Below are 11,697 nucleotides of genomic sequence, written 5' to 3'. Positions count from 1 at the left end.
TAAATATCAGATCAATTTTCATAACCTTTCATGAAGGTATTTGCTATCACTTTCAATTAATCAATAAATTTGTCAAACATTTGTTGATAATACGAGGCCACAGAGAGGGAGGAAGCAACATAATCTTAGTGGCAGGGAAATACACACAAGCATTAAAAAAAATAAAGAAAAACAAAAACAAAAACAAATATAGGGCAAGAAAACCACTTCAAAAACTAAAACAGCTAGGGCAAATAGATTTGTTCAAGAGGCCAAAGAAATTTAAAATAAAATAAGGTAGAAAAAGGGAAAATAAAAATAAAAATCAAGTTGAAGACAGATCAAAGAGACTGTTCTTCTTCCTTCTTGTAGTGTTGTAGTTGAGAGATAATAGGAAGGAAAAAACTGAATATGAGAAAAGAGAACAAAAAATAAAAATAATACATAGAGAAAAAAAAAATGGAAAGAAAGAAAAGAAAGCTAAAAGGAAAGCTTTAAGTTGAAGAAAGAAAAAAAAAATTTGAGAAGTCTTACTTACAGATCAATCGGCCTTGGAGATGTTGGGAGGAGAGGCAGTGCAATAGCAGATATCAGTTTTCAGCTTCACCCGTATTACATAATACAAAGCTTTTAGATTGTATTAGTTATCCCACTTGAAGTGCATAAAAAACTGATGAGGTGTATTATCTTTTACACACGGATGTTTACATCCAAACAAGCCCAATGGTATTAGCTAACACCAACCCAGATCTTAATACATTCCAACACGGCACCCAAACAAGCCCTTTGTGTGTCGTTATTGAACAACATGAACAATGGAACTTTAAGGACTTAAAAGGTTGCATAGCAATTTTTTTAAGGACTTCAAAAGCAAAGGTCCATTTGAAATGTGAAATTTGGATTTGGTTTACTTAGATTATTTGAAATCTTGTACAATTATATTAAATTTAAAATAATCCAATTAAATTAGATTACATTTAAAATAATTTAGTCTAATCTAAACTAGTCCCTATCTCAAAAAAAAAAAAAAAAAAAGCCGTAAGGACGTAACTTGAAACGATGCATAGCACTTATCATACAGGATGCTTAGCAATTTTTTTGGGTAACTTTCCATGACTTGCCATCAAACTATTGATGGCAAAAGCCAAGGCCTCTCTTTTAATGACAGGAGCAAAGTAGCTTTCAATTTGGTTATTTTCTTCCTTTTTTTTTTTTTTTTGTATATATATATATATAAGACAACGTTTCAATACTCAGAAGAGTATCCTTGATTGAGATATCAAAAAAAAAAAAAGAGTGTCCTTGAGTGGGACCCAGAAAACATAAAAAGGTCCACTTAATTATTGTATTTGAAAACTGTTTTCCTGGAAATGATGAAGAGATAACAAAACGAAAACGAGTTCATTTTCTATGTTTTCTAAACAGTAAAAAGAGAATGAGAGAGAACCAAACGCGCAAAAGACACGCCTCCCTTAGCTTACCTACAAGTTGACGATACATACCACCTCTCACAAGCCAAAGCCTTCCACTGATATATCTCTTATTCTTCCTCAATGGAACAAAAGGATATTCTTATCTTCTTAACATCCTCCATAAACCAATAACTTCTACATCAAAGTCAGATTATGTAATTGAGCCTCCATAAACAATCTCTATTCGAACACAGAGCTCAGAGCTTCTATCAATACCACAAAGGTAAAAATTCTCAACCTTTGAGAAGCTTGAATGATAAAGATTCAATTTTTTCTCTGAACGAACATTTGGGGCATCCCAATTTTGGCATATAAACTCTGGGTCTCTGCTGTTTTAGGAGATATATATACATATATATTTATGGGCAAGCAGCGTCCTTGCAATGGAAGAAAGGGAAGCCATGATGATCGAAGTCGGGCATGTTATTGCCGGCCTTATTTTGTTGCATCCTCATTGTTTAGAGGGATAGGAAGATGTGTGTTTGCGGCTTGTTTCCCTGTAATTCAGTGTTTTGGATGCGATGAATGCAGGCACCGCCACCACCAAAAGCATTTCTTTTGAGCTCTTTATCCCTTTTTTCTCTTATTCCATTACTGTTGTCATTTTTATTGACTCTTAAGTTATTGAAGCTCTGCTGTATTTATAAAGTTGATTATTTCTTTATAAAGAGCAGGAAAGAGAAGCAGGCAGTTTGGCATTGATTACAATATTTTGCTGGTTTTTGTGTGATTGTTTCTCTATTCGCTCCTATTTGGAAGAAAACAGGGGAAATTTTGTCGTCTTATATCTTTCCTTGAGATTTCATAAGGTTTTCCAAGCCAAAAATCTATATGTCACAAGGAATTTTATATTTGATTTGATCTGATTGATTATGAGAATTTGGTTCATGATTATGAGTAATCTTTGAATAATCAAATGGTTTACTGGTTTCCATTAAGTTTCGATGCAAGAGCAGAAAGGATATATGGAATGAGAAGTCCACGATGGGAGTTTGCGATTATAATATCAGCAAATTCAATGACTTGAAAGAAATTGCTACTCTAATAAGACCAAAATAGAAATGCTGCAAAATTTCTGAAGGCCACCAGACAAAAATATATATATATATATATTGTTAAATTCAAAAACTAATCTGCTTCATACAAAAATATGAAGGTGGAGACTAATTAGATTATATCTAAGCCAAAACAAAATTTAACTAGCAGCTGATGACAGATTTTGCTGCCTCATGGGAAAGATGTACAATGATTTTTAGCTCCTGCAATTCATCAAATGACATCTCAATCTCTTTATGTCCGATTGGTTCAGAGGCTTTAAAATGAACATCTGAGCTCCTTCCTCCAAGCACCTGTTGGGAAAAAGGAACAAATCTTGCATTAACAAAACTAATTAAGATTAGTGGTAACAAAGTACAAATTAGGCAGCAAATTGAAAATGGGTTCATATATTTACTTGTTGATACGAGTTGGAACATTCTCAGATGACATAATCACCACTGGAACCTCCCTCAAGTTTGATGATTCCTGCCATGGAAAAAAGACATGAAAATGTTGCCAAGATCAATTAAATATATGCAATGTAAATAGATTTATATGTGTATGTGTTCTGTGTATGCGTATGTATGTACCTTGATTTTCTTAAGCAGCTCATAGCCTGTCATTCCTGGCATACAGTAATCTGTAATGATCATATTCACCTTTGAAGCCTGCAAATGGATATGAAAAGCCAGCTGGATTAATCAAATTTTCCTTTTTGTTTTTCTTCTACAGGAATAAGGAGTTTCTTTGGAGTTTGAACATGGAAATTAACTCACATTGCTTTCCAACTTATTGTGTTGATGATCTCCCAAGCCCAAAACCTCCAATGCTCTTGGCCCATTTTCAGCAGTAGTCACTGCAATACAAATATCCATAACCATTAAAGTCTCAAAAAATAAATAAAGATCCTCTTCATCGATGGTCTATCATATTGATACCACCATTGATGGTCTGGGACCCCCTGAATAAAAGCGGACCCCATTGATGAACAGTGTGGATAAAAAAAAATATTACAAATGGAGAAGAGTCTTTGGGTCTTCTTGGAAAATACAACAGAACAAAACCAGAGAGTAAGAGAGACATACATATTACATATATATATATATATATACCTTTGCAAGAGGAATTCTTGAGAAGCTTCTCAATGAGTTTGCGGTCGATGAGACTGTCATCTACAGCTAAAACATGGGGTTGTTCACCAGTTTCCGTGAACCCTTTTGAAGAAGAAGAAGAAGAAGAAGAAGAAGAAGGAAAACTAGCATCCATTTGATTTTGAGAGGGTAAAAAAAGGCTGACCAACAAAGTAGAGTTCAAAGAGAAGACCTAATAGTGATAATAACAAGAAAACATAAAAGCAACGTAACAGCAAGGAGAGAAACAGAAGCAATAGACGCACGCAGATAAGGCAGTAGAGAAAGTAAGTGCGTAAAATAAAGAAAGAACAAAAACTAAACAGAGGAAACGTTTTTTGTCTGACAAAAAGCATATATATTATATAACATAAAACAAAACGAACTCACAGGAGACGTATGAATGAATACGTATAGTAATGTTTAATGTGGTCGTTTTTTATAGAGAAAGAGAGAATAAATGCTAAAAGAAAGTGGTTGGTGGATTTTGGAATTTGAGAGAGAGAAAGAGAGGGAGATAGTAATATCCTCCAATGTCACAGATATTTCGTGATCCTTTTTGGGTTTCCCTTTGATTTGATTCAGTCTTCTTCTTCTTCTTCCTCTTCCCCACCATATCTGTCTCATATCTCTCATATCTCTCTCTCTCTCTCTGTAATCACTGTCCATATCTGCATGACTCCAGCTGCACACACTTTCTGTAAGATCCTCTACTATTTTCACTACCTTGTCACAATTTTTTTTTTTTTTTTTAAACTCTATATACATTTTAAACGATATTTATTTTCTTTTTCTAATAAAAATATAAATATTTTTCACCCCCTTTTTTCCCATATATGACTTTTCCCGTATATGACCAAATAATGCATAGGGTAGATTAGAGAAAATAATATTTGCTTGGAAAACAGAGGGAAAAAAACTCAATTAGCTCATATAAGAATTTTGAAAAATACATATAATTAAAATCATTAGATAACTTTTTTATTAATATAATTTTTAAAAAAATTTGAAAAAGTCAAGCTATTAAAAGAATTATATTTTTATAGTAATAAAAGATGATGAGCAGATTCTTATCCCGTCTGACTCAAACTGTAATTTTTATTCTTTTTTTTTTTTTTTTTTTGGGTTCTGATTTTGTACAACAAAGGAAACAAAAAAGTAAGCATCAAATCAGAATCTACAGAATAAGAAGGCAAGAAAAAAAAAAAAAAAAAAAAAAAAAAAAAAAAAAAAAAAAAAGAGAGAAAAAGGAAAAAAGGACATAGAAGATGCTATTGTCTAGCAGGTCAAACATATCACGTCCTCTCTTCTCAAAAAATCATTAACCATTTTTCTTTTTTAAAATTTTTTTGGCAATGAAATCATTTCATTTCACATTTTAGAATCTCCTCCTGCAACTCTACACAATGAAATCATCTGACTTTTTGTTTGTTAGTTTGGATGGATGTTTTTTTTTATTTTGGATATTGACTTTTGTTAATCGTCCATTTGATTTTAATTAGTTGTACGTAGTAGAAAAAGAAGATTTCAAAACAGAATCCTATGTGATTACTTTTTCTCTTATCGATCTGATTGTTGGCAAAGAAAAATCGTAGACTGAACTTACTTATAAAGCGCTGATGGAAATTTTTTTGGTAGATGGATTTGATTTTATTGATGTGTCCATTGTCAAGGAATATTTCAGCTTTGCTCGTTTTCGTACCACGTTTTTGTGTTTTTGAGTCAATCTTTAAAATAAACCCACTAAAGAACTGATTTTCAAACATATACTTCCAAGTTTTGTTTTCTTTTATTTACATAAACATTCTCTTTAAATTTTTCTTTTTTTTTTTTTTTTTTTGAGCAGGAATAGGGAATATTCCATGGCAAAATTACCATTACATTTTGCTACTTTTTAATTTAGATTCCACATCAATAGTTATCAATACAGATATAGATCTAAAAAAATCGAAATGAATCAAAATGTGAGAAATTAAATATTTTAAAGTCAAAATTGCAACAATTTAAACTTAGGGATCAAAGTGTAATTCCCCAAACTACAAAATATTAAATTGTGCCATCATTTCCAAGTATTATCTCTAGGAGTTTTGTTTTCCATAATAACATGAACATCTCTTAAAATTTATTTTAACAGCGGTGGTCCAGTAGCATTCAACAAAAAAAAAAAAAAAAAAAAGTAATAGTCCAATAGAAAATTGATTCCTGTCCTACTACTAGACCCTGATCAAAGTTTTCTCATAGTTGGCTTCCAAGTTTCGACCATAGCTTACAAGTTTTTTACCCGTGGATATAACTTTGTTCTGAGATGACGGCAGTCACAACTCTCAAAGAGTTTGACGGCACTGACTCCTGAGTAGAAACCCATTTCGTACATTCAAGATTTGATGGCGTTTAAGTGGGATTCCAAAAACAAATCAGTGGTTTTTGACCAAGGAAAAGACAGAGAGAGGAAGACAGCTTAGGGACAATAATGTATTTTTAGGTTTTGACCTATCTTTTACTGTTACAATGACCAAAAAATCAAAAAGGGTCTCAAGATTGGTGAATTTACAAGAGCCACGTTTGGGAAGAACAGAAGGTGTGCCTTTTCTAGGAATAGGAATAGATCCACAATATAGCAACGACTGCAAAGAGCTTTAATAATCTGAAACTGCATTTAAAACCTTACTTGAATATCCTCACCAACTTGTCCCTATTCCAGAACGAATAAATTCCACACAGGTAGGATGCGATCCTAGAACAAAGATTTATGAAATTTTGAAAAAAGAAAAAAATTTAAATTTTGAAATAAAATAAATGGGGGGCATTCAGAAGTCAGAACATTTGATTCAGCTTAAAATTTGAGATTTGTATCACCAGATTCGTACTCAGATTGTAATGGCGTCTGACACTGTAAAAACAAGCTGACACTAACAGCAATAAACGTGTATATGAATTATCGAAAAAAAAAAAATTTAAATATGTTTCTTTTTCATTGTATAAAGCAAACACATAATTAAGGGTGAGAAACCAACTCTCCTGAACAGTGAGTTACAATGTTGTATGACCCATTGGATCATCATCATTATCACTTGATGGTTCCCTTGGGAATGGATGATGTACAAGGCCCAGCAGATGTCATAAACGGTATTCCCTTGAATGTTGCAATGCCCTTCTCATCGGTGAAAAGATGCTGCATCAACGAAACAACTAATCCATCAGACATCCAAGTTAGAAGCATAAGTAAAATTATGCAGAGACAAACTGCATTGTGGACCATGGGGTTTTGAATACTCCTATCCGCTTTACACCCGACCTATCAAAATTAATCAACTGCCTTACATAGATGAGATGACTAGAAAAGCTAACAATAATAAACCGATTAACGGTTCATGAAAACAGGGCCAGTCAGCTCAGTCATATTTATCACATAAGAAATATGGCTGGTAGATCCTTCTCTTTCCATTAGTTAAGCATTGATACCACCATCCTCCAATTTATTGATCTCTATATGACGTGAACTAGAACCAGACTAAAACTCAACCACTAGATAGCATGACCCAAGGTATCTTGAATTTTCAAATCACTTATTCAAACGTATGGTTGAGCAGTTCTCAGATTTTTTGTTAAACAAATATGTGAGAGACAATTTGAATAAGGTATACCAACCAAACAAAAAAAGGCAGACCCATATTCCATAAATGAAATGCTTACCGGTGTTATCTTCTCCAACTGTTTCTTTTTTGGGTTAAGAACATCTTCAGGCTTCCCATCAATTCTAGATAAAAGAAATATATGTGAGATACACTTAAGCTCTAGAGAACAATGCATTCAATGTCACGATTACAATGTTACAAGCCAAAATATGAATAAATAGGAATTATGATATTTAAGAAAATCCAGTGCTGAATATGTTAATGCATATAGGGTTACAAAAAAATAAAAAAATTTGTTTCTTAAGTCACTCCCTGACCAATTTCTGTTATTACTTTTTGAGTTCCCTGCCTTCGCACATGAAGCCTGGTTTTTCAATTTAATGAAAATCAGGGAAGGTAAAACTTCAAAGAATCAACTAAACAAGGATAAAGTGAGATCGTCTGAACCTCATAAACTGAACAGCTTAGACCCAACTAGAAAAGTGTCAAAGAAAAAGGTGCATCAGTGTGTACAATACCTGCAAAGTTCAAGTTATGCATAAATAACAAATATTCTACATAAATCACAGTGAATTAATCGCACACTATTGCTCTAGTGACTTGATACCAAAAAACGGAGAAGGCTATTTCAATCAACAAAGAAGTTCTTATCATTAGACTTCCAGAATACAATAGGCAAAACAATCCATCTACAAACTTCCCTATGTAGCTGTTACCAAACTAGGTTTTACATATTGCTAGATGCAAACTTCATTAATTGCTTCAACAAGTTACAAGCAATATTATCAAGGTAGCATACCCATATTCATAGCTTTAGCAATTTCTGAGAAACTTACCCAGAAAATGAAACACGCTCCCCAGGTTTGGCCCCTTCAGGAGGAAGCAAAGGCTCTACAGTGGAGTGATCTTCACTGGAAGCACATAATACCTGATAACATGCAAGCACACCAGACCATAACTTTATATTTCCTTGATTCACTTTAAAAATAAAAACATATCATTAAAAGTTACAGTAGCAAAATCAAAAATTGGATGAAAGCATGAATATAATGCATAGAAAGTAAATAGGTTACTTCTTGTAACAGAACCTGGGCTTCAAGAACTCAGCCTGTTCAATAATTTGTTTAGTAGTAGGCTGAATTTAGCATGTATGGTAAATCACTAGAACTATACCCTTCAAAACCTGTGAGTTACAGCTATGATATCCTTAAGTGGAGAGAAATTTTGAAAAGAAAAAAATCGAGGTAATTGATGTTTCATGTGCAAAATCTTAAAAAAATAAATAAATAAATAAACACACGAGTATGACTAGCCCAGTAAAAAATCCCCTCAATAAACTGCTTGATTACATGAATCCTGCAACAAAAACATGAACATAATTTGACTACAAAAAGGCCAATGAACAAAATACCAGTCCTTCTGACATCACATCACGTAGCTTCCCAGGTTTTACATTTGTAATAAGCACAACAAGACGATTCTGTCCGTTAAAACAAAAACACCAAAATGAGTCACATCATAGTAAGCTTAATAAATATGATATTTGAAAGCTATGAGAACTAAGTCACAGCCCAAGTTTTAAGATAAATGTAAATAAATGCTTTCAACAAGAACTAATCATACCGTCAACTCCTCTGGACTGCAATATTTTGCTAAACCACTGACAACTTGTCGCAGTTTGGCTTCTCCAACATCTATCTCCTCAACAAGTAAGCTGTCATTTTTTTTAAAGATGTTATGATGCAAGTTACCAATAAAACACCATTTTATTGGGGTGGGGGAGAGAGAGATAGAGAGGTTATGACTGACTTTGCATCCTCCATGGTACTATAAATTTCAGACATTTCAGTACTTAAAACAACCACACAGCTCATTAATGGTACAAGCTGTTCGTTAACAAATATGTCTAAACTCTAAAGGGAGAAAAGCTTGTTAACATACCTATCAGCAGATGGATGCTTCCATGCTTTGCGAATTAGTCCAACCTGTATATTTAACAAACTGACACTAGCTTCTTTGTCTTTCTCAGCTGTTTCTGCTATAGGTGCTTTTTTCTTCTCCTGAGTAGCTTCCTTACTCATTGAAGCCTTTTTCTTTAGCATAAAAATATATCAAAGTAAATCATCTATTCCAAGAAAACAAGGTTTAAGGATGGCAGTCTTAGTAATAATTATAGTATCGGTTAATTAAACAATATATCAAATGCAATTTGTTATTCATCATCATTCCAAACAGTCTTAGTAACTTCTGTTATGGTAATCAGGCAACGGAGAATGTGGATATTTCAAGTAAGGTTCCTTTTGAATGTTTCCCAGTAGTAAACTTTTAATTAAGAAATAGAAGAAGGAATATACATGGTTAACAACAAAGGGAGAAAAAAATATATTCCAAAGATTTACCACGTTGCTTTTGTTTGTGTTTTCTGTTTCTGGCTTGTTTCGGCTTTGCACAGTTGCTTTTGAATCTGAAGCTGCTTCTACCTTACCAACACTCCTTGCTCCCTGAAACTATATCGAAGAATATATATTATCACAAATATTCATCACAAGCATGTTGATTAGTGCTGATCTTTACTACGATAGAAATCCATGGAAATAGAGATTGGCTGGCACAGACATAATTCTTTCTTGAAAGAGAAAAAATTTAAACATGAAAATAAGATTTCTTTTCAACCTATTATTATGCATTCTCTATCTGACGTTTATGATATTACTTTCACATGATTTAAATAACTCAGTTCCTCTTTACATAAATCCTTAATTTTTCAGCAATTATGCAATATCGGAGATGTAAATATTGCCAATAAAATGGAGAACAATAAGGAAAAGCTAACTCACTTGAGGCTCAAAGCTGGCCTTCTCAACCGATATCTTTTCAAATATATCCCCCAAATCTTCCTTGTTCTGAAAACAGTAAATAAAATAAAACATGTTACTAAGCAGTAGGCACTAGTTACTTGATATATCCATAAATTACAAATCCTAAAGCATGTAAATACCATGGCTACTTGGAAGTACTAACTACAGAGCAAAAATGACAGGAAAAAGGATTGATGCATAATACATACATATATGTGCCTAAAATAAAGAGCCACCAACTTGAGAATATAGGCTTAAAAACCTACCAAACAACATTCACGTTTAAACAAGGAGCTGATTTATCTATTTTAAGTTTCTAACTACGATATTAACATGATAGCTACGAATTATTTTCATTTATAGGAAGTCCTCAGCCAATATTAATAAATTTGTGATGCCAAAAGAAAAGAAATAAGGATTTGACCCTACCTGGATGTAATCCATCCATCTCAAAACATGTGGCAACTTTTCCCTATCTGATTTTGAAAGGCCAATCTGTGAATGAGAAACCACTCAAAAGTCAATAGGATTACAGGTGTTTCGTAAGGAATTTGATAGAATATCTTGGTTAAAAACAACAGAGGATCTTTAAATCCATTCCCCCATAAACAACACTTAAAGTTTTCTGATATCCATACCACAGAAGAATGTATTGCTGAAAACACAATAATATCAGCTTCAGAAGGTTTTAATCCATTCCCCAAAAGTACTGAAACTGTAATTAATTCTTCATTTAATTTATTGAGAACTCCAAAGGATTCCCTTGGATCTGTAGGAAAACCCGTTGCAAATTCTATCCACTTTGTTACCTAAAACCAGAAATCCAATGTCAATGAAAGAGGGTAACTAAAATTTAATTCACAAGAGCAAGAAGAACCAACCAAGTCCAACGTCAACAAAAGCAGAAGAGAAAACATAAATTCGACCAAGTATGAAGCATCTTTTATCTTATTCAAGATGCATTATCCTCACCAAGGCACCAATCACTAAAAGCCTTACCTGGTCATTGTTTCCCTCAGGGGCCAAAAATAACTTGACGATATCAGGTAAGCTCCTGGTATCCTTATCCACCATGTCAGGTCCTCCTAAATACTTATTCTGCAAATAATAAAATCAGAAATTGCACAACTAATTTTCCACAACCTTGACATGAACTTAGACCTCTAAAATTGCATGTCTTACAAGGCATAACCATTTATAGACCGAGAATAAAATCACCTGGAAACAGTTAACCACTATTTTCTTGGGAAAAAAAAATCGTTAGCTCAGAAATGAGAATTTGAAGTTATTCACATGGTGGAAATGGAAAATTAAAGCCGGAAATAAATTTATATAGAATGAAGTAAAGAGCAGAGAGCTTACAGCATCTAAGGATAAATGTTTACAGAGAGCCAATGCCATCGAGTGCTCCTTGGTTCTACCCTTTGCAGCCATCTCTTTCCTCCTTCTCGCTCACTGTCACTGGTTCTTCTTTGCCTCCTACGAAACAGCTGCAGAGTAAGTGTTCAGAATTTCAGGCACTGGGAATTTTCATTTTCATTTTCATTTTCATTTTCATAGGGTTTTTGTTTCTGTTGATTTTGGG

General features: G+C 33.3%; 2 protein-coding genes and 1 long non-coding RNA gene across 6 annotated transcripts; 1 reads left to right on the top strand and 2 right to left on the bottom strand.

The window, feature by feature from the left end:
* Window positions 1–1,273: 1,273 nt before the first annotated feature.
* Window positions 1,274–2,159, top strand: LOC107413999 (uncharacterized). The gene is made up of 2 exons (XR_001581118.4): window positions 1,274–1,674; window positions 1,790–2,159. It is a non-coding gene; the product is annotated as an uncharacterized LOC107413999 (long non-coding RNA).
* A 140-nt stretch (window positions 2,160–2,299) lies between these two features.
* On the bottom strand, window positions 2,300–4,399 carry LOC107414001 (two-component response regulator ARR17). The gene is made up of 5 exons (XM_016022080.4): window positions 3,602–4,399; window positions 3,266–3,345; window positions 3,080–3,157; window positions 2,905–2,975; window positions 2,300–2,800 (listed from the first exon to the last, which is right to left on the bottom strand). The coding sequence occupies exons 1-5, from the start codon at window positions 3,753–3,755 to the stop codon at window positions 2,704–2,706; spliced, it is 480 nt and encodes a 159-aa protein (XP_015877566.2). The 5' UTR covers window positions 3,756–4,399; the 3' UTR covers window positions 2,300–2,703.
* A 2,019-nt stretch (window positions 4,400–6,418) lies between these two features.
* Window positions 6,419–11,660, bottom strand: LOC107413994 (uncharacterized). 4 transcript variants are annotated; one of them, XR_007239784.2, is made up of 13 exons: window positions 11,475–11,660; window positions 11,112–11,210; window positions 10,751–10,921; window positions 10,542–10,607; window positions 10,092–10,157; window positions 9,654–9,761; window positions 9,196–9,347; window positions 8,878–8,968; window positions 8,666–8,734; window positions 8,091–8,182; window positions 7,702–7,772; window positions 7,572–7,618; window positions 7,313–7,376 (listed from the first exon to the last, which is right to left on the bottom strand). XR_007239784.2 is itself a non-coding variant. In XM_016022074.4 (12 exons), the coding sequence occupies exons 1-12, from the start codon at window positions 11,544–11,546 to the stop codon at window positions 6,687–6,689; spliced, it is 1,155 nt and encodes a 384-aa protein (XP_015877560.2). In that variant the 5' UTR covers window positions 11,547–11,660; the 3' UTR covers window positions 6,419–6,686. The 4 variants fall into 4 exon arrangements, 2 of the variants coding, with proteins under 2 accessions (XP_015877560.2, XP_024927854.2); XM_016022074.4 differs by lacking the exons at window positions 7,572–7,618; window positions 7,702–7,772 and adding an exon at window positions 6,419–6,791; XM_025072086.3 differs by lacking the exons at window positions 7,572–7,618; window positions 7,702–7,772 and adding an exon at window positions 6,419–6,791 and having other exon boundaries at window positions 9,654–9,755.
* Between the last annotated feature and the right edge of the window lie 37 nt (window positions 11,661–11,697).

The sequence above is a fragment of the Ziziphus jujuba genome, chromosome 8 (assembly GCF_031755915.1).
Source record: "Ziziphus jujuba cultivar Dongzao chromosome 8, ASM3175591v1".
Taxonomy (NCBI): Eukaryota; Viridiplantae; Streptophyta; class Magnoliopsida; order Rosales; family Rhamnaceae; genus Ziziphus; species Ziziphus jujuba.
Note: the sequence above shows the minus strand (reverse complement) of the source record. Positions and strands in the feature narration are given on the sequence as shown.

Excerpts from the sequence above, each read along its gene's own strand:
- LOC107414001 (XM_016022080.4), bottom strand. The coding sequence starts at position 3,755 with ATGGATGCTAGTTTTCCTTCTTCTTCTTCTTCTTCTTCTTCTTCTTCA. Across the intron at positions 3,346-3,601 it reads CAAGAATTCCTCTTGCAAAG|TGACTACTGCTGAAAATGGG; the intron begins GTATATATATAT and ends TTTGTATTGCAG. Across the intron at positions 2,976-3,079 it reads AGCTGCTTAAGAAAATCAAG|GAATCATCAAACTTGAGGGA; the intron begins GTACATACATAC and ends TTTCCATGGCAG.
- LOC107413994 (XM_016022074.4), bottom strand. The coding sequence starts at position 11,546 with ATGGCTGCAAAGGGTAGAACCAAGGAGCACTCGATGGCATTGGCTCTC. Across the intron at positions 8,735-8,877 it reads GCAGTCCAGAGGAGTTGACG|AATCGTCTTGTTGTGCTTAT; the intron begins GTATGATTAGTT and ends TTTAACGGACAG. Across the intron at positions 8,183-8,665 it reads ATGTGATGTCAGAAGGACTG|GTATTATGTGCTTCCAGTGA; the intron begins GTATTTTGTTCA and ends GCATGTTATCAG.